We start from the raw sequence: 25,262 nt of genomic DNA, 5'->3' as shown, positions 1-25,262 counted from the left end.
GACATGTAACTGTTGAGTGAAAAGTTGTGCCAAGTCTGTTGGGGAACATGATTACGCTGAATGTTGGAGCAATGTGACAGTTAAGTGTTGCAATTGTGTGGAGGACATATATCAGCATTTGGTGGATGCCAGGTGCAGAGAGATGCTCAGAGATATAGAATCCGTCATGATGTATCATATGCAGAGGCTGTAAGACAGACTGGTGGAACTACAGTGCAGACTGATGGAGCTTCTATGGTTGGTCCCGTAGTAAGAGGACCTACTGTCAGACTGATGGAGATTCTATGGTTGGTCCCGTAGTAAGAGGACCTACTGTCAGACTGATGGAGCTTCCATGGCTGGTCCCGTAGTAAGATGACCTACTGTCAGACTGATGGAGCTTCCATGGCTGGTCCCGTAGTAAGAGGACCTACTGTCAGACTGACGGAGCTTCCATGGCTGGTCCCGTAGTAAGAGGACCTACTGTCAGACTGATGGAGATTCTATGGTTGGTCCCGTAGTAAGAGAACCTACTGTCAGGCTGATGAATTTTCCATGGCTGGTCCCGTAGTAAGAGGACCTACTGTCAGACTGATGGAGCTTCCATGGCTGGTCCTGTAGTAAGAGGACCTACTGTTAGAACTGGTCTTTCTACAAGTCCTGACATGGGTTCGAGGCCTGTTCAGAAATATTGTGCCCATAAATGTGCTGTGACAAAGGATGCTTTAATTGTGAATAAAATGTACTTCATAGCTTTCATTGGTAAGCTTATCAACATCTTGGATTGTGTAAAGCAGAAATACCAGGTTGAAAGTTATTTGTAAACTGCAGCAGAGTTGTTGGGGGTAACAGATGTTACTGTCGGTATGTGTTTTGATAAGCTGGATAACCTGGGGTGGGTTCTCTCAGCATGATATAAACCCCAATGTTTACAAACGCAGAAAGGGTTCTATTGATAAAGTTTATTGGGGGTGTGGGATTTTGGGGAAGGGGAGGGTGTGGTTGAAGTTAATAGGGATTTATGTGGGATTTAGGAAATCTACGATAGATTAAGTGCACTTATGTTGTGTTTAAAACGTGTACTTTGTGTCTGATGTGAATGAATATTTTGTCAGGGATTAGCTACCTGATCTACTGAAATTAGATAATTGATCAAGAAAAATAGATAATATTTTTTACATAGTAAAGTGCCAGAACTGTCAAGAAAATAACTCTTGTGTCCGTTTGTCTTTATTACTACAGGCCGACTCAGATTAAGTCTGAGGCCGGTAACATCAACAGTGAGGACAAACCCAGCCTGCCACTCTCCTTCCACACTGAGTCCAAACCTACAGTCACTGGGTCCTGATTGTGACCGTGGAGTCCAGTTTGCACTGCAGGATCCAGAGATGGCATCAGTGAAGCTGGAAGACTGCAGTCAAACACTGGAGCTGAATGTCAACATTAAAGATGAAGAAGAAGAGGAGGAGAAGATTAGGACAACTGTTAGTCATGGTAAGAGCTGGTTCTACCTATAAGTTATCTTCATATATAAGTTATGACCAGTCTATTGCTAGGTTGAATTCTGTAATTCTGACATCACACATCCCTGAACAACTCAAGACTTCACAGTGAAGCAAAACATTTAAAAACATGTCACGCCTGCCTTTGCCCACACATTGTCTCAGGAACGTTGAAAATGTTTAATACCCTCAATCACCAAGTTCAGCATACCTCATTTCTAAATAGGCCATGGCATCATCACTGTCAATATTGAATTATAATTTGTTTGCTGCACAGAATATCAGATCTCAACAACGATTGGAGAAGTGTTGAACATAACCAGTAGACTACCACATCCTGATGATTTATATCTGATACATATATATTTGATATTTAATATTCCATCTCAAGGATGAGATGGAAACAGGATGCACCTGAGTTAATTCAAAAGTTTGGGGTCACTTAACACCAGTCTCAACGTCAACAGTGAAGAAGCGACTCCGGGATGCTGGCCTTGTAGGCAGAGTTGTAAAGGCCATTTTTATTGCTTCTTGAGTCAGAACCACAGTTTTCAGCGACATAAATTCAAAAGGTTCTTTTTTTTTACCCCTTTTTCGTGGATTCCAATTGTTAAGTCGCTTCTATCTTGTCTCATCCCTACAACTCCTGGGCTCGGGAGAGACGAAGGTTGAACGTCATGTGTCCTCCGATACACAACCCAACCAAGCCGCACTGCTTCTTAACACAGAGTCTCTGGTGTCACAGCTGGAGCTGCAGTACAGCGCCCTTAACCACTGCGCCACCCGGGAGGCCCTCAAAAGGGTTATCTAATGATCAATTAGCCTTTTAAATGATCAACTTGGATTAGCTAACACAACATGCCATTGGATCACAGGAGTGATGGTTGCTGATAATGGGCCTCTGTTCGCCTATGTAGATATTCCATAAAATATCTGCCGTTTCCAGCTACAATAGTAATTTACAACAATAACAATGTCTTCACTGTATTTCTGATCAATTTGATGTTATTTTAATGGAGAATCAATGTGCTTTTCTTTGAAAACAAGGACATTTCTCAGTGACCCCAGACATTTGAACAGTAGTATATATTTAATATTTTTTATATATCAAGTTGTAGAAACATCTCAAGGATGATCATTGGAAACAGGAAGCATCTGAACTCAATTTTGAGTCTCTTGTTTAAAAAAAAAAGTATTTTTATGCATTTGCAAAAATGTCTAATCCTGTTTTCACTTTGTCATGATGGGGTATTGTGTGTAGATTGCTGAGGATATATTTTTATTTAATTATAGAGTTAGGCTGTAACATAACAATGTGGAAAAAGTCAAGTGGTCTGAATACTTTCCGAGGGCACTGTCAGACCCCTTCCCATTTCTCCCATTTTGGTACGTTAGAGCCTTCAAAAATTGATTCCATGTTTTTCCTAGTCAATCTACACACAATAAACCATAATGACATCACAATAACCCATAATGACATCACAATATCCCATAATGACAAAGCCAAAACAGGTTTTTAGAAAGTCTTGCAAATGCAATTTAAAAAAATAATAATTGCTTATTTACATACGTTTTCAGACCCTTTGCTATGAGATTATCCTTGAGATGTTTTTTCAACTTGGAGTCCACCTGTGGTGGACATAGACAGGCACACACCTGTCTATGTCAGGTCCCACATTTGACACTGCATGTCAGAGTTAAAACCAAGTCATGAGGTGGAAGGATTTGTCCGTCGAGCTCCGTGACAGGATTGTGTCGGCACAGATCTGGAGACCGGTACCAAAACATTTCTGCAGCATTAAAGGGCCCCAAGAACACAGAGGCCTCCATTATTCTTCAATGGAAGAAGTTTGTAAGCACCAAGACTCTTCCTAGAGCTGTCCACCCGGCCAAACTGAGCAATCGGGGGAGAAGGGCCTTGGTCAGGGAGGTGGCCAAGAACCCTGATGGTCACTCTGACAGAGCTCCAGAGTTCCTCTATGGAGATGAGAGGATCTTCCAGAAGGACAATCATCTCGGCAAGACTCCACGAATCAGGCCTTTATGGTCGAGTGCCCAGACGGAAGCCACTCCTCAGTAAAAGGCACATGACAGTCCGCTTGGAGTTTGCCAAAAGGCACCTAAAGGACTCTGACCATGAGCTTGAGAGGATCTGCAGAGAAGAATGGGAGAAACTCCCCAAATACAATTGTGCCAAGCTTGTAGCTTCATACCCAACAAGACTCAAGGCTGTAATCGCTGCCAAAGGTGCTTCAACTAACTATTGTGTTAAGGGTCTGAATACTTACATAAATGTAATATTTCATGTTATTTCTAAAAACCTGTTTTTGCCCTTGTCATTATGGGTATTGTGTGTCGACTGATGAGAATTAGAATAAGACTGTAATGTAACAAAAACAAAAAGCCAAGGGGTCTGAATACTTTTTGAATGCATTGTAGATGTTATTTCATGCTGCTAAGACTTGTATGGATGACTCCAGTATTGCCAGCATTTGTTTTATTCACTGGTCTATCTGGAGTGATCAGAGTGTAGACTAAAGAAGGAGTAGACAAACTGCCAGTGTTTTGAAGTTCTATGAAATTAGTCTGTGTAGTTACTCACCCTTTGTCACGAGAATTTCTACCCCAATGTTCTAACTGAACTATTTTATAACTCCATCTGTATCCTAGAGGTTGTAAGGCTCTAAGTTTTAATAAACAGAGCCCCAGCATACAAAAGATCAGTTCTTTATTCAGAGAGCTCTGCCCTCTCAAGTTCAGAGCCCATCTTTTATACACACATCAGTCGAAGAACCCCACCCCGCTTTAGGATGGCTGTATTGTTCCACTGTACACTTACATTGTTTATCATATTCTGCAACATGTTTCATGATAGACAAGCCTAACAGTTTCTCCTCTCCGGGTGGGGACAGAATGTCCTGTAAGGAACACAATGTTCTAATTCTATCCTGTCAACGCTGCACATATGATCAACTTATAGTCTTATGTGTCTAATGGATTTCACACACACTGATAGAGTTTCAGGGTGAAATATCTTAGTCATTACTTTAAACCCAAATTCTACTATCACCCTTGTGATGTTGAGTGGAGGATGATATAGCTCATCATTTTCACCACTTTTGCCTTTTATTAGTTTTTGACTCCTTCCCAGTTTTAGAATAGTTGATTCCCCTTCCCATACAGCCTACTGAAATGAATACATACACTACTGTTGAAAAGTTTAGGGTCACTTAGAAATGTCCTTGTTTTTGAAAGAAAAGTATGTTTTTTTTGTCCATTAAAATCACATCAAATTGACCATTAATACAGTGTAGATGTTGTTAGTGTTGTAAATGACTATTGTAGCTGGAAACGGATGATTTCTTTAAATGGAATATCTACATAGGTGTACAGAGGCCCATTATCAGCAACCATCACTCCTGTGATCCAATGGCATGTTGTGTTAGCTAATCCAAGTTTATCATTTTAAAGGGCTAATTGATCATTACAAAACCCTTTTGCAATTATGTTAGCACAGCTGAAAACTGTGGTGCTGATAAAAGAAGCAATAATACAGTCCTTTTTCAGACTAGTTGAGTATCTGGGTCATTTGTCGGTTCGATTCCAGGCTCAAAATGGCCAGAAACAAAGACCTTTCTTCTGAAAGTCGTCAGTCTATTCTTGTTCTGAGAAATGAAGGCTTTTCCATGTGAGAAATTTCCAAGAAACTGAAGATCTCGTGCAGTTCTGTGTACTACTCCCTTCACAGAACAGTGCAAACTGGCTCTAACCAGAATAGAAAGAGGAGTGGGAGGCCCCTGTGCACAACTGGGCAAGAGGACAAGTATTTTAGAGTGTCTAGTTTGAGAAACAGACGTCTCACAAGTCCTCAACTGGCAGCTTCATTAAATAGTACCCGCAAAACACCAATCTCAATGTCAACAGTGAAGAGGCGACTCTGGGATGCTGGCCTTCTAGACACTATTCTGGTTAGAGACTGTTTGCATTGTTCTGTGAAGAGAGTAGTACACAGCGTTGTACGAGATCTTCAGCCGTTTCCAGCTACAATAGTCATTTACAACATTAACAATGTCTACACTGTATTTCTGATCACTTAGACATTATTTGATTGGACAAAAATGTGCTATTCTTTCAAAAACATGGACATTTGTAACTTTAGAATTTATTAATTTATTTCATCACTAATGTTAGTGTATTTAAAAAAATATTTTTTTTAACCTTAATTTAACTTTCTTAGCATACTGGTTATTGTCCAGAATTTCCGATGACTGACGTGCCCAAAGTAAACTGCCCAGAAGCTTGGATATGCATATACTTGATAGCATTGGATAGAAAACACTCTGAACTTTCTAAAACTGTAAAAATAATCTCTGTGGGTATAACAGAACTGATATGACAGCCGAAAACCTTGAGTAAACTCCATCCGGAATTTTTATTTCTTGAGGTCAAAGATTTTTTCAATGCTCTCCTATGGGATATTCAAATTGATAGGACCAGATTGCAGTTCCTTTGGCTTCCACTAGGTGTCAACAGTCTTTAGAAAGGGTTTCATGCTTGTTTTTTGAAAAATTAGTATTTGTAGTTTTTCCAAGATGTCCCCCATTAGAAAAGTAGTCATGTTGCACGTATCAACGAGAGTGCGCTATTCGTTATTTATCTTTGCTATTGAACACACTATTCTCCGTCTTAAATATTATTGTTTATTTACATATTAGAATACCTGAGGATTAATTGGAAACTTCGTTTGACTTTTTTGGACGATCTTTACTGGTAACCTTAAGGATTCGTTTGTGTGCATGTTGAACGAGTGACCTACTGAATCAAGCGCGCCATCTAAACTGATACTTTTGGGATATAATGAAGGATATTATCGAACAAAACAACCATTCATTGTGTAGCTGGGACCCTTGGGATTGCAATCAGAGGAAGATCTTCAAAGGTAAGTGATTTATTTAATTGCGGTCTGTGATTTTGTGACGCCTGTGCTGGTTGAAAAAGTATTTTGACGTGGGGAGCTGTCCTCAGATAATCGCATGGTATGCTTTCTCCGTAAAGCCGTTTTCAAATCTGACAACGCAGTTGGATAAACAAGAACCTTTTAAATTATGTAAGACACTTGTATTTTCATGAATGTTTAATATTCCGATTTTTGTATTTTGAATTTTGCGCTCTGCGATTTCACCGGATGTTGTCGTCGATGTCCTGCTAGCGTTTGGACATAGGCAAGTCAGTTAAGAATAAATTCTTATTTTCAATGATGGCCTAGGAACATTGGGTTAACTGCCTTGTTCAGGGGCAGAACGACAGATTTTTACCTTGTCAGCTCGGGGATTCGATCTTGCAACCTTTCGGTTGACCTACCCACAAGGCTACCTGTCACCAGGTATGGCCAGAAGAGGACTGGTCACCACTCTGAGCCTGGTTCCTCTCTCGGTTTCTTCCTAGGTTCCTGCTTTCTAGTGAGTTTTTTTGTGGCCACTGTGCTTCTACATCTGCATTGCTTGCTCTTTGGGGATTTTAGGCTGTGTTTCTGTTAACCTCTCTGGGACCGTTTGGGACGCGAGCGTCCCACCTTTCAACTGCCAGTGAAACTGCAGGGCGCCAAATTCAAAACAACAGAAATCCCATAATTAATATTCCTCAAACATACAAGTATTTTACACCATTTTAAAGATACAATTGTCGGTCATCCAACCACAGTGTCCGATTTAAAAAAACTTGACCAAAAAAGCATAATCTGAGTACGGCGCTCAGACAACAAAATCAAGCCAAACAAATGTCCGCCATGTTGGAGTCGAGATGTCAGAATAATAAATATTCACTTACCTTTGATGATCTTCATCAGAATGCACTCCCAGGAATCCCAGGTCCACAATAAGTGCTTGTTCTGTTCGATAATGTACATAATTTATTTCAAAATAGCTCCTTTTGTTGGCCCGTTCAGTACACAATCTAAACTCACCAAGCGCGTTCACTAGTTTCAGACGAAAAGTCAAAAAAAGTTCCGTTACAGTCCATAGCAACATGTCAAACGATGTTTAGAATCAATCTTTAGGGCGTTTTTAACATAAATCTTCATTACTGTTCCAACCGGACAATTCCTTTGTCTGTACAAATGAAGTGGAACGTAGCTACCTTTTCACGTGAGCGCGCCAGACTGAGGCTGTGGCACTCTGCCAGACCACTCACTCATAGAGCCCTTATGAGCCCCTCCTTTAGAGTAGAATCCTCAAAACAGGTTCTAAATACTGTTGACATCTAGTGGAAGCCTTGGGAAGTGAAAAATAACTAACATCACACGGTATCTTCAATAGGAGCTTGAGTTGAATAACTACAAACCTCAGATTTCCCACTTCCTGGAAGGATTTTTTTCTCTGGATTTTACCTGCCATATCAGTTCTGTTATACTCAGACATTATTTTAACAGTGTTTTCTATCTAAATGTTCTATTTATATGCATATTCTAGCTTTTTCGGCTGGCAGTAGTAGCAGGCAGTTTAATTTGGGCAGGTTTTTCATACAAGCTACCCAATACTGCCCCCTACCCCAAAGAAGTTAACTTCACTAGGGTAGGGGGCAGCATTTGGAAAAGCGTGCCCAAATTAAACTGCCTGCTACTCGGGCCCATAAGCTAGGATATGCATATAATTAGTCGATTTGGATAGAAAACACTGTTAAAATAATGTCTGAGTATAACATAACTGATATGGCAGGCGAAAACCTGAGGAAAATCCAACCCGGAAGTACTATACTTTTGAAAGGCTGTTTTTCCATTGAATGCCTATCCACCATACAAAGACCCAGTGGAAATCTGTCTTCCTCAACATGTGACCAGTCTTTAGGCATTGTTTCAGATCTCTATGGCTTCCTCAACACGTGACCAGTCTTTAGGCATTGTTTCAGGCTTTTACTCTGAAAAATGAGGGAGATACACCGCTTTCAATGAGAGGACAGTGGGAATTTCCATCCATGAGCCAGGCACGTGATCGGGAGCGCGCATTTCTTGTTTACCTTTTTCCATTGACGAAGCTTTTGTCCGGTTGAAATATTATTGATTATTTATGACAAAAGCAACCTGAAGATTGATTTTAAACATCGTTTGACATGTTTCTACTATCTTTTATTGTGTTTTTTGACTTTTCGAGAGTGCTTTTTGTGCCTTTGGATTTCTGAACTAAACGCACCAACAAAACGGAGGTATTTGGACATAAAGATGAACTTTATCAAACAAAACACACATTTATTGTGTAACATGAAGTCCTGTGAGTGCCATCTGATGAAGATCATCAAAGGTTAGTGATTAATTTAATCGCTATTTGTGACTTTTATGAGACCTCTCCTTGGCTGACCGAACAATCGTTTGGTGTGCTTTCGCCGTAAAGCCTATTTGAAATTGAACACTGTGGCTGGATTTACAAGAAGTTTATCTTTAAAATGGTGTAAAATAATTTTAATTATGGGATTTGAACCAGATAGGTTAAGCACTTTGAGACTACTACTGATGTAAAAAGTGCTTCATAAAATACATTTGATTAACATGTATATCACACCAACTGACTGTTTTTTCTGATGTTCACACAGGATACCATGTTGAGACATTCTCCACATCCAGAGAACAACAGCAGGAAGATCAGAGAGCTAAGATGTCTCATCACTGCCCACATTGTGAAGAGATTTTCCCATTTCTATCAAAGCTAAAACTACACCTAAAAATACACACAGGAGAGAAGCCTTACTCCTGCTCTGACTGTGGAAAATGCTTCACAACATCAAATGATCTAAAAGTTCATCAAAGAACACACACAGGAGAGAAGCCTTTTTTCTGCCCTGACTGTGGAACTAGTTTCTCTCAACTTTCCCACTTAAAGACACATGAACGTATACATACAGGAGAGAAGCCTTTCTTCTGCCCTGACTGTGGAAAATGTTTTAAAATGTCAAATCAGCTAAAGGTTCATCAAAGAACACACACGGGTGAGAAGCCATACTCCTGCTCTGACTGTGGAAAATGCTTCAAAACATCAGCGGTGCTAAAAGTTCATCAGAGAACACACACAGGAGAGAAGCCTTTCTTCTGCCCTGAATGTGGAACTCGTTTCTCTCAGCTTTCCCACTTAAAATCCCATGAACGTATACATACAGGAGAGAAGCCTTTCTTCTGCCCTGACTGTGGAACTCGTTTCTCTCAACTTTCCCACTTAAAGACACATGAACGTATACACACAGGGGAGAAGCCCTACTCCTGCTCTGACTGTGGAAAATGTTTTAAAATGTCAAATCAGCTAAAGGTTCATCAAAGAACACACACGGGTGAGAAGCCATACTCCTGCTCTGACTGTGGAAAATGCTTCACAACATCAAATGATCTAAAAGTTCATCTAAGAAAACACACAGGAGAGAAGCCTTTTTTCTGCCCTGACTGTGGAACTAGTTTCTCTCAACTTTCCCACTTAAAGACACATGAACGTATACACACAGGGGAGAAGCCCTACTCCTGCTCTGACTGTGGAAAATGTTTTAGAACGTCAAATCAGCTAAAGGTTCATCAAAGAACACACACGGGTGAGAAGCCATACTCCTGCTCTGACTGTGGAAAATGCTTCACAACATCAAATGATCTAAAAGTTCATCAAAGAACACACACAGGAGAGAAGCCTTTTTTCTGCCCTGACTGTGGAACTAGTTTCTCTCAACTTTCCCACTTAAAATTACATGAACGTATACATACAGGGGAGAAGCCATACTCCTGCTCTGACTGTGTAAAATATTTCAAAACATCAACTGAGCTAAAAATTCATCATAGATATCACACAGGAGAGAAGCCATACTCCTGCTCTGACTGTGGAAAATGTTTTAAAACATCAACTGAGCTAAATGTTCATCATAGAACACACACAGGAAAGAAGCCATACTCCTGCTCTGACTGTGGAAAATGTTTTAAAACATCAACTGAGCTAAATGTTCATCATAGAAATCACACAGGAAAGAAGCCATACTCCTGCTCTGACTGTGTAAAATATTTCAAAACATCAACTGAGCTAAAAATTCATCATAGAAATCACACAGGAGAGAAGCCATACTCCTGCTCTGACTGTGGAAAATGTTTTAAAACATCAACTGAGCTAAATGTTCATCATAGAAATCACACAGGAGAGAAGCCATACTCCTGCTCTGACTGTGTAAAATATTTCAAAACATCAACTGATCTAAAAATTCATCATAGAAATCACACAGGAGAGAAGCCATACTCCTGCTCTGACTGTGGAAAATGTTTTAAAACATTAAATGAGCTAAAAGTTCACCAGAGAACACACACAGGAGAGAAGCCTTATGTCTGCTCTGACTGTGGGACTAGTTTCTGTCAACTTTCCCATTTAAAATCACATGAACTTATACATACAGGGGAGAAGCCATACTCCTGCTCTGACTGTGTAAAATATTTCAAAACATCAACTGAGCTAAAAATTCATCATAGAAATCACACAGGAGAGAAGCCATACTCCTGCTCTGACTGTGGAAAATGTTTTAAAACATCAACTCATCTAAAAGTTCATCAGAGAACACACACCGGAGAAAAGCCTTACTCCTGTTCTGACTGTGGTTTAAGTTTCTCTCGATTGTATACCTTAAAAAAACATCAAAATATACATGAAGGAGAGAAACCATACTCCTGCTCTGCCTGTGTAAAATGCTTCAAAACAGCAACTGAGCTAAAAGTTCATCAGAGAACACACTCATGAGAGAAGCCTGCTTACGTCTGCCCTGACTTTTGGGTGAGTTTCTGTCAAAGGCTAGACCAAAGTCAAATGTATAGCCAAAGGCTGCTTGTTTGAATCTCATCAAGGAGGACTTGAGCATTTCAGCTAATTAGCAACTTTGCGACTACTTACAACTTTTTAACTATGTTTGCATGTTAGCTTAGCATTCAACTACTTAGCATTTTAGCTAACCTTTCCCCTAAACCCATTTAACTCTACCTTAAACCCCTCACCCCTAACTTAGCTAACGTTAGCAACAACAAATTGGAATTCGTAACATAACCATACATATTACAACTTCGTAACATGTTGTATAAATAGCAATGCGTAAAATAACATACGAATTGTAATTCTTAACATACGATACATCCTACAAGTCGTATTATACTGAACAACAATCTAAACGTAACAAGTTCAAAGATTTATGGTTCGTATAAGGAAATCAATTTTAAATAAATGAGGCCCTAATCTATGGATTTCACATGACTGGGCAGGGGCTCAGGAATGTGTGGGACTTGGGAGGGCATAGGCACACTTGGGAGCCAGTCAGAATTAGTTTTTCCCCACAAAGGTCTTGATTACAGACAGAAATACTACTCAGCCCCCTCAGACAATCCTGCAGGTGAAGAGGTCCTGGGCTGCCGTGGTTACATGTGATCTGCAGTTGTGAGGCCTGTTGGATGTACTGCCAAATTCTCTAAAAGGACGTTAGAGGTGACTTATGGTAGAGATATACATATTGAATTCTCTCCTGCAGTCATCATGACAATTGCATATTCCCTGAACTTGAGATATATGTGACATTATGTTGTGTGGCCTTTTATTGTCCCCCAGCACAAGGTGCACTTGTGTAATGATAATGCTGTTTTATCAGCATCTTGATATGCCACACCTGTCAGGTGGATGGATTATCTTGACAAAGGCTGAAATGCTCACTTACAGGGATAGTAACAATGTTGTGCACAACATTTGAGAGAAATTAGCTTTTTCTGCACATGGAACATTGCTGGAATGTTTTATTTCAGCTCATGAAACCAACACTTTACATGTTTACTTTATATTTCAGTTCAGGTTACATTGGTCGGCCAATGTAATGTAACCTAACATACTAAATGGAGTGGCACGGATGTTTTTGTTATACAAAATACGTTTTGCTCTGAGACCAGGTTGTCCCTCTGCAGTATTTTGTAGACACTAATTTAAAAAAAATAAAGGTTCTACACATTAACTAGGCAAGTCAGTTAAGAATGAATTAAGAATAAATTCTTATTTACAATGATGGCTTAGGTACAGTGGGTTAACTGCCTTGTTCACTGGCAGAACAACAGATTTTTACCATGTCAGCTCGGGGATTCAATCTAGCAACCTTTTGGTTACTGGCCCAATGCTCTAACCACTAGGATACCTTCCGCCCCTAACATGAATCAGATAGAGATGGTATGATGATCACTTTTCACCACTAGTTTGGGGGGATTATTTTACAACTTTATTTAATGATACACAGTTTATGAAATTAATCCATGTGTTTATAAATTGTCTGTAAAACTAGATATTATAAAACTAGATATTAGATATAGTTATTGTAGTTACTGATCATGAATGTGTTTGGAAAACTGCATTGAAAACTTTATTGATCTGCCAATAAAAAATAAAGTTACATGAATATGTACTGGTCAACCTCTTCTTCTCTTTAGTATTCAGTTCTTCATATTATATCTGACAGTATGAATGGTTCTTATGGTTGTATTCAGTTCTTTATATTAGATCTGACAGTATGAATGGTTCTTATGGTTGTATTCAGTTCTTCATAGTAGATCTGACAGTATGAATGGTTCTTATGGTTGTATTCAGTTCTTCATATTAGATCTGACAGTATGAATGGTTCTTATGGGCTGAGTGCCTGGAGTGTTTTTGTATGACGACAGTCAGGAGTTCTCTGACCCTGTGATGTCACCAGCACATTAAGTATATCCATCTTAAGATAGCCAGGTGAAACAACCACATATCACAGTAAACACATTTCTCCTCAATTGGTCAGTGTCACATTATTATTATTATTGTTTGCATTATTATTATTTGTATTTGGGGGGGGGGTACTCTTTAAAGACGTAGCTGTTTCAGACCATTTGGGGCTGTTGGGCAGGGACTCTGCTGTCCAAGCATCAGAGGGAAGCCGGTGCCACCATTGGGGTACCAGGACAGAGAAGTGCTTTGACTGGGCTGAGATGGAGCTTGACCTGTAGCAGTGGGACGGCCATGAGACCAGAGGTAGCAGAACTGAGCGCTCGGGTTGGGATCCAGGGTTTGAGCATAGCCTGAAAGTAGAGATGGGGCAGTTCTTCTTGCTGCACCGTAACTAAACACCATTGTCCTGTAGTGGATGTGAGCTTCGGCTGGACGCCAGTGGAATGTATGGAGGAGCAGGGTGACATGGGGGATCTTGGGAATGTTAAACACCCAGATGGACTGCAGTGTTCTAGATAAGTTCAGTGGAGACCCATCATTCAGGGCAGGTGAGCCACCTGTTTTGAGCCCCACAGTTATAGTGATAAAACAGTGTGAAATAAATGATCTGTTTGCAAACAATGTAAAAAAACCCACATACATTACATTTAAGTCATTTAGCAGACGCTCTTATCCAGAGCGACTTACAAATTGGTGAATTCACCTTCTGACATCCAGTGGAACAGCCACTTTACAATAGTGCATCTAAATCATTAAGGGGGGGGTGGTGAGAAGGATTACTTATCCTATCCTAGGTATTCCTTGAAGAGGTGGGGTTTCAGGTGTCTCCGGAAGGTGGTGAAGGGAGTTTGTTCCACCATTGGGGGCCAGAGCAGCGAACAGTTTTGACTGGGCTGAGCGGGAACTGTACTTCCTCAATGGTAGGGAGGCGAGCAGGCCAGAGGTGGATGAACGCAGTGCCCTTGCTTGGGTGTAGGGCCTGATCAGAGGCCCTGATCAGAGGGCCTGATTAACATATGTTAATAAAGCCGCATACAAACATGTTTGAGTAAGGCAGCTCCAAAATGCAGGTCTTCAGCCTTCTGTGGAGGTGGGGCAAGCCCGCAGAAAATACGGAGCCTTGCGCCATGATTGGCTCAGTGTTCTGTCATTCATGGGGACAATTCGTCACTGCCAAGTCAAAGGGTTGTACTTGAAAATTCAAGCCCCTTGGGTGCTGCGAGAGAGTTACATTAGAAATGCCCATCCAAGAAGGCTCAAGGTCATTGTCCACAGATAAAATAACATCAAATCATGTGATATCTACAGTCGCTTTGATTTGATATGTATTGCATCATACTTTCGACATCTGAGCTAGCAGTCATCATCATGAATCAAGTCGACAATCTACTGGCAAATCCTTTTTAATCTTTGTCATATGAAGAGAAATAATGAGAAATTATAGATAAAACGGTGTTATATCGGTGCTCATCGGCCATTGGACATAAACATCAAATTGCAAATTAAACAATGAGTGGTTTGAAAGGAATCAGTGGCTAACTGCAGCATTGCAAAGCAATGATTAGCCTGCTATTCAGGGGAGTTGCTGTGTGGTCCCAAGTCTAAGATTAAGGGGCCTTTTTCCTAGTTTAAAATTGTAAACATTCAACATTGGCCGTGCTGTCAATGAAGCTTGATTTGTGACGCGCACAAAACAACTTACCTCAGTACTGAAAAATCTGACTTGAGTGAGTTCAAGACAACTGGGAACTCAGGAAATAGCAAGCTACGACTGGGAAAATACATTTTGAACTTTCATCCAACTCGGAATTGTAAATTGGGAACTCGGGCCTCATTTTACAGCTACGACCTGAAGATCACTGACGTCATCATTTTTTTCCTGAGTTCCCAGTTGTCTTGAAGCACCACAAATCCAGAGAATGCCAGACTTTGATGAAGTTTGATGACAAAATAAACCCACGAAGGACTGCCGCGCCACCTTCCTGTTCAAGCGAGCACAGCACAACAAAGTGAGTCCAAAAATGTCATGTATGCTTCTGCATAAATGATGTAACATGCCTGGGAGATGTGTGTATTGTAGCTAAGAAAGTAATACCAAGTGTATGTTGTGCAGTAAGATGTTAGTATGTTAGTACCATGTGCCTCACCCTAATATTTTGGTCTTGTTTCACCTCTTAATTTTGCCTACTGTTCTGACTTGGTGGTTGACATGAAGCCTATAACATGTTTTTGAGAAATGTAATCATTGAATATTGTAAGAGCTTTCATTGTCTGCTTATATGCTCCTTAATTTATTCTACGGTTCTGAGTTGGCGTACAGGGAGAACACTGTAAGAATGGCCCATGTTCTGAATTCTGTCGCTGTGCATTTCAAAAGTGCTGAACAAATAGTTATATTGACAACGTCCGGCCTAGCTCGCTCATTAATGTCTTAATCAAAATTATGGATTGCATCTTATCTGCTTGTCGTCCACTTATGCCATAGTTTGTGCATCTCAATTGCCTGTAGAAACCACATTTGTTTAAGTCAGTCAGCCATGTTACTTTAAAAACAGTACATTTTAAAAGCAGGAAATGAGGATGAATTTCGTTTCGTTGCCAGACAAGGCTCCGCTGATAGCCAGGTGTAGCAGTGGTAAGTTGTTGGGACTATGCTGTTGGGTCACCTTTATGTTGGCCCTATCAGTTTGTGGGCACCGTTATTGTGCAATTAATGTATTGTTTAGTATTGTGTTGTGTAGTGGCTTTGCTGGCATGCATCCCACTTTTTAACTGAATCATTATTTAACAATTCAAGTCATTTAAGATCATATTCTTATTGACAATGACGGCCGACCCTGGCCAAACCCGAACGATGCTGGGCCAATGTGAGCTTCCCTATGGGACTCACAATCATGGCCGGATGTGATTCAGACTGGATTTGAACCAGGGACTGTAGTGATGTCTCTTGCACTGAGATGCAGTTTCTTAGACAGCCACTCGGGTGCCCTTAAAAGGTTTGCGCCCAACGTGGGGTAGGAGTTTGACGGCACAAGCGGGGAGCCCAGCCAACAGAGATTTGAGAAATGTATTGGTATTCTTCCCCAGAGCTGTGCCTCGCCACAAACATGTCTCGAAGCTCGACGGACAATTTCTTTGACCTCATTACTTGTTTTTTGCTCTGACTTGCAATGTCAACTGTGGGACCTTATATAGACAGGTGTGTTCATTTTCCAATCATGTCCAATCATTTAAATTTACCACAAGTGGACTCCAGTCAAGTTGTAGAAACATCTCAAGGATGATCAATGGAAACAGGATGCACTTGAGCTCAATTTTGAGTCTGAGGAAAGGGTCTGAATACTTATGCAAATAAGGTGTTCATTGTTATAAATTTGCTAAATAAATTTGATGCATTTTATGAATTTGCTAAATTTGCTTTGTCATTATGGGGTATTGTGTGTATATTGATGAGGAGTAAAAAATGCGTTTAATCAATTTTCGAATAAGGCTGTTACGCAACAAAATGTGGAAAAAGGCTAGGGATGCCCTGCATATGCTTTAAATTTAACATTTAAGGAACTGAAGTGATAAACACAATGCATAATGGAAAATGCATGTCCAATGGTTCGCTGTATTAGTATTATCCACATTAAAACACCTCGGTAGAGCAGAGAGGACAGAGCATGTGGCTTTGTAACACACAGGTGTTTCATCTCCACACTGGGATGATTTTAACAGTGCAACGCCACACTGGCCTCATGCCTCTCAGGTAGGAGGGTACCAGAAGTAAAATAATAATAAACACAAAACTAATGACGGAGCACACAGGGCCACAGCACTTCAGGAGCACACAGTCACCAACAATATGTCACTGTTGTCAATACTTTCAACTGGCTCAGCTCGCTGATACAGTACAGCACCACTTAATTCCATTTATTAAGTAACCATCTGTCTTATGGAACCATAATGTAACATATCACACTATTTTGAGAGTCTCTGATTCATATTTACTATGTTACATCTGCTCTATGAGACGAGGCTGCTCCTTGACCTACATTATAAACAGGCAGATCAAGAGGTGTGTTTTCCCTTCAGCATCTGCATGTGATATAGTCTCACCCACCTCATATCATGAACCTAAATGGTTAACCTTGGCTGTGAGTGATGGGGGAAAAAATCTGACTATGGCCATTTACTTGAGTAATTCAAAGGATGTTTTGTTTACAGACTTGATGAGAAAACGTGACTTCGCTATGGGGCCGTCAATGGGAATTGGGCCGTGCTTCAGCTGAACTGCAGTACCGAAAATGCCCTCTGAGCACAGTGGAAAGCATGCTTATTGACTGGAAGCCTTGCCCCTTGATCCGAAAAAGGTGTAATTGCAGACCGCAATTCGGGGCGTTCTCTGATATTGGGTGTTTAATGATATCAAGTTTACACCAATTGATCCTCCCCATTGGCCCGTGGCCGTTTCTTTTGCTTTGGGACAACAGTTGTTGACATCTGTTACATTGTAGCTAACCCTAACCCTTTTCCCAACCTTAACCTCAGTCTCCTAACCTACCACGGTAATTCACCTAACCTGCCAAGTTAATTATCCTAACCTGCATGGTAAACAAATACCTCACCCTTTTCCTAACCCTAACCTCAGTCTCCTAACCTACCATGGTAATTCACCTAACCTGCCACTTTAATTATCCTAACCTGTAAGGGGCACACTCCAGCACTCAGACATAGCCTGCGTTCCTAAATTTGCTCTGGCTATATACACCGATTTCCGACCACTCTCGTCTGAGTGCCAGAGGGCAGAATAATTGATGAAAAACAAACGCTCAACACCTCTTGAATACGGCCGGTGTCAGTGGTGTCAGTAAGCGTCGGCAAAAAAAGCGTTTTTAAATTGTTGCCTGGAGCACAGTTAAAGTCACCAATGCTCTGGATAACATGAACACAGCCAAACCAATTCTGCTAAGGCGAGTAAAATGGTCAGAGTTCTCTCATTTGTACTGAAAGTAGCTAGCAAGCTAGAATTTACGAAAGCCCAAGCGCACTCTGGCACACCAGATTGAATTTAAGTTCACATCCATAATTAACAAATACAGTACTGTGTTTGGTGAGTCCGCCAAATCAGATGCAGTAGGGTTTCGCGATTTTAAATCTTTTCCTGTCCTGCTAATCCTTCAAAATGTAACGAGAACTTTTGGGTCTTGAAAGTACATCATTTTCTTTAGGAATGTAGTGGAGTAAAAGTAGAAGTTGTCAAAAAATATCAAAAGTAAAGTACAGATACCCCCCAAAACTACTGATCAAATCAAATCAAATTTATTTATATAGCCCTTCGTACATCAGCTGATATCTCAAAGTGCTGTACAGAAACCCAGCCTAAAACCCAGCAGCAAGCAATGCAGATGTAGAAGCATGGTGGTTAGGAAAAACTCCCTAGAAAGGCCAAAACCTTTGAAGAAACCTAGTGAGGAACCAGGCTATGTGGGGTGGCCAGTCCTCTTCTGGCTGTGCCGGGAAGAGATTATAACAGAACATGGCCAAGATGTTCAAATGTTCATAAATGTCCAGCATGGTCGAATAATAATAAGGCAGAACAGTTGAAACTGGAGCAGCAGCGCTTGATGTGGCACTTAAATATTTGTACTTAAGTACTTTACACCACTGATTGCAGGGAATACTGACTGAAGATGTTCCTCCCTACGAGGCCCGTGAGACTGTGTAGGGATGTGATTTGAATAGGACTGTGACTGAACGAGTGGGATGTTGTTATTTATCTATTTAGGTATTTTGTTTTGATGTCGTTGTTCCCCCTCCCCTTTTCCGCATAGGAAATGTATTTTCTTCTACAGTTTACTAACCTTACAGTAGGTGGAGGCAGACACCTTTTATTTGTGCAAATGTCAGTACACCAGAGAACAAGATGACGCTGATAGACACGTCGTATTGGGGAACAGGAAGTTCCGGGTCGAAACGACAGAACTGTGTTGTTTTGTCGACAGTGGTTGTGTCTGTTTCAAATTTATCACTGTAGGTATGTAATAGCATGTTTAAACTTGCTAATGTTGAGATAATATATAATACGATAGGTAACAAATCAGTCAAGGTATTACCACGTTTGGTAATGGTTTTAATTGTATGTGTTATTTTGGGGTCAAACCGAGTGAGTGTTTAACGTGTTTAAAACATATTTTACAAGTCACATAACGAGACTTTGGGTTTATCGGAGTGTATGTACATAATTTCGTCAAAGTAATTTCATAAAGATTCCACTTATTTGAGGTCGTTTTTACTTGTTTTTTTCCCCTGGTTTTGTGTAAAATTTTGTTAATGAGCTGGAATACAGCCTCGTCCGAACCAACCTGTTCTCGCGAGTTTACATGCACTGTTTCGTTAATGAAAGCTCGCGAGAAAAGGATGGTTCGGACGAAGCAAGTCAAATGGCGGGAACGGTTTGGGTCGTTTGTCCAGGATTTTATTCGTGGTGAAATGGCGACATGAGGCTGTGTGATGGAGTGTCAAAATGGAGGGAAGCTAACGGAAGTTAACCTTCACCATTTGGAGAGAGAGAGGCCAACTGCATGGAATGGCGTCGATTAATGCGATGAAGCACCTGTCAAACGCATTCCATGGATGACCAAGTGTCTGCGGGGTTTTAGCTCCACCATTGTACTTGATTAATGAATTAAGGTCACTAATTAGAAAGGAACTCTTCTCATCTGATTATCTAGCTTTTAATTGAAATGGGGGAAAAAATAAAAACCGCGGAGACTCGGCCCTCAATGGAATGAGTTTGACACCCCTGAAAAAAATGGAAATTGATAGTTTGAGAAGAAACAGCGGTGCTGGAGTGCGATCAATGTGCGGGACAGTTCTGATGAGATGGAGCAGGAGGATGAGGGCCTAGTATGTGAATGTTCTGTAGTGGGAAGACATAGGAAGAACAGAGATAATGATACTGGAAGCATGGGCGCATGTAGTATAGTAACTAGAGGCCCAAGGTAGGGAGCTTGAGTAATAATGTGTTAGAGTGGAAAGTTGGGATGGTGTTTGAGGAGACCACAGGGCCTCATTCACACCCTGATTAACCAAGGCCATAAAAAGAGGAAGTTAAACTGGGATGCAGCTGTGTAAATGAGAACGTGTTCTGATAAGGCCTACCTGGTTAAATAAAGGTGAAATAAACAATTAAAAATGGTAGATTGTTAATATCTTGTGCAAGTCAGGTTCAGCAAGGGAAGATTCATGAAATTGGAAAATCATAATGGGACGAAGCTCAGAAGCCTTGACCCTGGAGCTGATGCTACATTGAAGGGAGTAATAATCTCTGAGGTCCCAATATCTATGTCCATGGATGATATTGTTAAAGAACATGTGAAGCCTAAAGGTTGATCAGTAGGAAAGAAGTTAAAGAAGTGAAAGCTTATCGTTGCTGTTGAGGTGTTAGAAGGTTTTGTCTGGAAAAGTACATAATAGGATTCCTTAGCTTCAATGTCAGTGATTTTGACCCAACCTCATCAATCAACCAATCAAATGTATTTTTAAAGCCCTTCTTACATCAGCTGATGTCACAAAGTGCTGTACAGAAACGCAGCCTAAAACCCCAAACAGCAAGCAATGCAGGTGTAGAAGCACAGTGGCTAGGAAAATCTCCCAAGAAAGGCCAGAACCTAGGAAGAAACCTAGAGAGGAACCAGGCTATGAGGGGTGGAGATTATAACATAACGATGCCAAGATGTTCAAATGTTCATAGATGACCAGCAGGGTCAAATAATAATAATCACAGTGGTTGTCGAGGGTGCGACAGGTCACCTCAGGAGTAAATGTCAGTTGGCTTTTCATAGCCGTTCATTGAGAGTTTCTCTACCGTTCCTGCTGTCTCCAGAGAGTTGAAATCAGCAGGTCTGGGACAGGTAGCATGTCCGGTGAACAGGTCAGGGTTCCATAGCAGAACAGTTGAAACTGGATCAGCAATGGTGATTCATCAGTGTTTTTAAATGCCAATGAATGGGACATGTAACTGTTGAGTGAAAAGATGTGCCAAGTGTGGTGGGGAACATGATTACAGTGAATGTTGGAGCAATGTGACTGTTAAGTGTTGCAATTGTGGGGAGGACACACAGAGCAGCATTTGGTGGATGCCAGGTGCAGAGAGATGCTCAGCGATATAGAATCTGTCTTGATGTATCATATGCAGAGGCTGTAAGACAGACTGGTGGAACTACAGTGCAGACTGATGGAGCTTCAATGGCTGGTCCCGTAGTAAGAGGACCTACTGTCAGACTGATGGAGCTTCCATGGTTGGTCCCGTAGTAAGAGGACCTACTGTCAGACTGATGGAGCTTCCATGGCTGGTCCCGTAGTAAGAGGACCTACTGTCAGAACTGGTCTTTCTACTAGTCCTGACATGGTTTCAAGGCCTGTTCAGAAATCTTGTGCCCATAAATATGCTGTGACAAAGGATTCTTTAATAGTGAATACAATTTACTTCATAGCATTCATAGGTAAGTTTATCAACAACTTGGATTGTTTAAAGCAGAAATACCAGGTTTAAAGTTATCTTGTAAACTGCAGCAGAGTTGTTGGGGGTAACAGATGTTACTGTCGGTATGGTTTTTGATAAACTGGATAATCTGGGGGTGGATTGTCTCAGCATGATATAAACCCCAATGTTTGCAAACACAGAAAGGGATCTATTGATATAGTTTATTGGGGGGGTGGGGAGGGTTTTTGGGGAAGGGGAGGGTGTGGTAGAAGTTAATAGGGATTTCTTGTTTTATTTTCTTAGTACAGAATTAGACAGACATGGACCTTAAACGTTTGTTTGTGGACCTCCATGATACCATAGGAGGTCTGCATCAACGGACTTCAGTGCAGGTAGTGCCTCATCAGAGAGAGAACATTTCAGTTGCTCTACAGTTTTGAAGCTGAATGTAATGATTATCAGTTCTGGAGGACTGCAGTAATGTGTACTAATATTCAGACACATTCAGTTGTTTCTATATTTATCTATAATTCTGGGTTTTCACACGGGGCTTCAAGTAAATAAATATTAGTGCCTGAAAAAGTCCTTGAATTTGACTTGCCACTGTACGACCCCTGATAATTCTTAATATGGTGTGAACGGGAAATACATTTGGTTTTTGTGAGTGAAATAATATAGAGAAGAAAAGGGTATTCAGGAAAATAGTACATAGTGCTGCCTGAAACATACTGTGATCTTGTACTAAATGGGTTTTGAGTCATTTATGCATTTATGTGAATTTAGGAAATCTACTATAGATTAAGTGCACTTATGTTGTGCTATTTAAAATGTGTACTTTGTGTCTAACGTGAATGAATGTTTTGTCAGGGATTACCTACCTGATCTACTGAAATTAGATAATTGATCAAGAAAAAATAGATAATATTTTTTACATAGTAAAGTGCCAGAACTGTCAAGAAAATAACTCGTGTCCGTTTGTCTTTATTACTACAGGCCGACTCAGATTAAGTCTGAGGCCGGTAACATCAACAGTGAGGACAAACCCAGCCTGCCACTCTCCTTCCACACTGAGTCCAAACCTACAGTCACTGGGTCCTGATTGTGACAGTGGAGCCCAGTTTGCACTGCAGGATCCAGAGATGGCATCAGTGAAACTGGAAGACTGCAGTCAAACACTGGAGCTGAATGTCAACATTAAAGATGAAGAAGAAGAGGAGGAGAAGACTAGGACAACTGTTAGTCATGGTAAGAGCTGGTTCTACCTATAAGTTATCTTCATATATAAGTTATGACCAGTCTATTGCTAGGTTGAATTCTGTAATTCTGACATCACACATCCCTGAACAACTCAAGACTTCACAGCGAAGCAAAACATTTAAAAACTTGTCACGCCTGCCTTTGCCCACACATTGTCTCAAGAATGCTGAAAATGTTTAATACCCTCAATCACCAAGTTAGGCATACAGGAAACACTGTGCTCCTGGCAACCTTGGTTAGCGTGCACTGAGCCCGGCCCGCCACGGGAGTCGCTGGTGTGTGATGAGGATATCCCTACCGGCCAAACCCTCCCTAACCCGGACGACGCGAGGCCAATTGTGCGTCGCCCAGCGTACCTCCGGGGCGCGAACCCAGAGTCTCTGGTGGCACATCTGACGCTGCAGTGCAGCGCCCTTAACCACTGCGCCACCCGGGAGGCCCTCAAAAGGGTTTTCTAATGATGAATTAGCCTTTTAAAATGATCAACTTGGATTAGCTAACACAACATGCCATTGGATCACAAGAGTGATGGTTGCTGATAATGGGCCTCTGTTCGCCTATGTAGATATTCCATAAAATATCTGCCGTTTCCAGCTACAATAGTCATTTACAACAATAACAATGTCGACACTGTATTTCTGATCAATTTGATGTTATATTAATGGACAATCAATGTGCTTTTCTTTCAAAACAAGGACATTTCTAAGTGACCCCAAACGTTTGAACAATAGTGGATATTTTGTATATATCAAGTTGTAGAAACATCTCAAGGATGATCATTGGAAACAGAAAGAGAAGAGAAGTGAAAGAGAAGAATACCCAACAAGACTCAAGGCTGTAATCGCTGCCAAAGGTGCTTCAACTAACTATTGTGTTAAGGGTCTGAATACTTACATAAATGTAATATTTCAGTTATTTCTAAAAACCTGTTTTTGCCCTTGTCATTATGGGTATTGTGTGTCGACTGATGAGAATTAGAATAAGCCTGTAATGTAACAAAAACAAAAAGCCAAGGGGTCTGAATACTTTTTGAATGCATTGTAGATGTTATTTCATGCTGCTAAGACTTGTATGGATGACAACAGTATTGCCAGCATTTGTTTTATTCACTGGGCTATCTGGAGTGATCAGAGTGTAGACTAAAGAAGTGGAGTAGACAAACTGCCAGTGTTTTGAAGTTCTATGAAATGAGTCTGTGTCGTTTCTACCCCAATGTTCTAACTGGACTATTTTATAACTCCATCTGTATCCTTGAGGTTGTAAGGCTCTAAGTTTTAATAAACAGAGTCCCAGCATACAAATGATCAGTTCTTTATTCAGAGAGCTCTGCCCTCTCAAGTTCAGAGCCCATCTTTTATACACACATCAGTCGAGAACCCCACCCCGCTTTAGGATGGCTGTATTGTTCCACTGTACACTTACATTGTTTATCATATTCTGCAACATGTTTCATGATAGACAAGCCTAACAGTTTCTCCTCTCTGGGTGGGGACAGAATGTCCTGTAAGGAACACAGTGTTCTAATTATATCCTGCCAACGCTGCACATATTACCAACTTATAGTCTTATGTGTCTAATGGATTTCACACACAGTGATACAGTTTCAGGGTGAAATATCTTAGTCATTACTTTAAACCCAAATTCTACTATCACCCTTGTGATGTTGAGTGGAGGATGGTATAACTCATAATTTTCATCACTTTTGCCTCTTATTAGTTTTTGACTCCTACCCAGTTTTAGAATAGTTGATTCCCCTTCCCATACAGCCTACTGAAATGAATACATACACTACCGTTGAAAAGTTTAGGGTCACTTAGAAATGTCCTTGTTTTTGAAAGAAAAGTATGTTTTTTTTTGTCCATTAAAATAACATCAAATTGACCATTAATACAGTGTAGATGTTGTTAATGTTGTAAATGACTTGTTGCTGGAAACGGATGATTTTTTAAAAATGGAATATCTGCATAGGTGTACAGAGGCCCATTATCAGCAACCATCACTCCTATGATCCAATGGCATGTTGTGTTAGCTAATCCAAGTTTATCATTTTAAAGGGCTAATTGATCATTACAAAACCCTTTTGCAATTATGTTAGCACAGCTGAAAACTGTGGTGCTGATAAAAGAAGCAATAAAACGGTCCTTTTTTAGACTAGTTGAGTATCTGGGTCATTTGTCGGTTCGATTACAGGCTCAAAATGGCCAGAAACAAAGACCTTTCTTCTGAAAGTCGTCAGTCTATTCTTGTTCTGAGAAATGAAGGCTTTTCCATGTGAGAAATTTCCATGTTCTGTGTAGAGAGTAGTACACATCGTCCTCAACTGGCAGCTTC

General features: G+C 40.6%; 1 protein-coding gene across 5 annotated transcripts in view; it reads left to right on the top strand.

Moving 5' to 3' along the window:
• Positions 1-25,262, top strand: part of LOC135538589 (zinc finger protein OZF-like) — a 43,956-nt gene that overhangs the window by 2,280 nt on the left and 16,414 nt on the right. The window contains exons 2-3 of one of the 5 annotated variants that reach the window (XM_064964479.1): positions 1,222-1,473; positions 22,668-22,919. In XM_064964479.1, the coding sequence (XP_064820551.1) occupies positions 1,368-1,473; positions 22,668-22,919 (358 nt within the window). In that variant the 5' untranslated portion in view covers positions 1,222-1,367. Of the gene's footprint in view, positions 1-1,221; positions 1,474-9,062; positions 12,909-19,158; positions 19,224-22,667; positions 22,920-25,262 lie in introns of those variants that run through there. The other 4 variants (XM_064964478.1, XM_064964481.1, XM_064964480.1 and 1 more) reach the window with 4 other exon arrangements.

Source organism: Oncorhynchus masou, unplaced genomic scaffold, assembly GCF_036934945.1.
Source record: "Oncorhynchus masou masou isolate Uvic2021 unplaced genomic scaffold, UVic_Omas_1.1 unplaced_scaffold_987, whole genome shotgun sequence".
Taxonomy (NCBI): domain Eukaryota; kingdom Metazoa; phylum Chordata; class Actinopteri; order Salmoniformes; family Salmonidae; genus Oncorhynchus; species Oncorhynchus masou.
The sequence above is the reverse complement of the archived record's forward strand: the minus strand, read 5'-3'. Positions and strand labels throughout refer to the sequence as shown.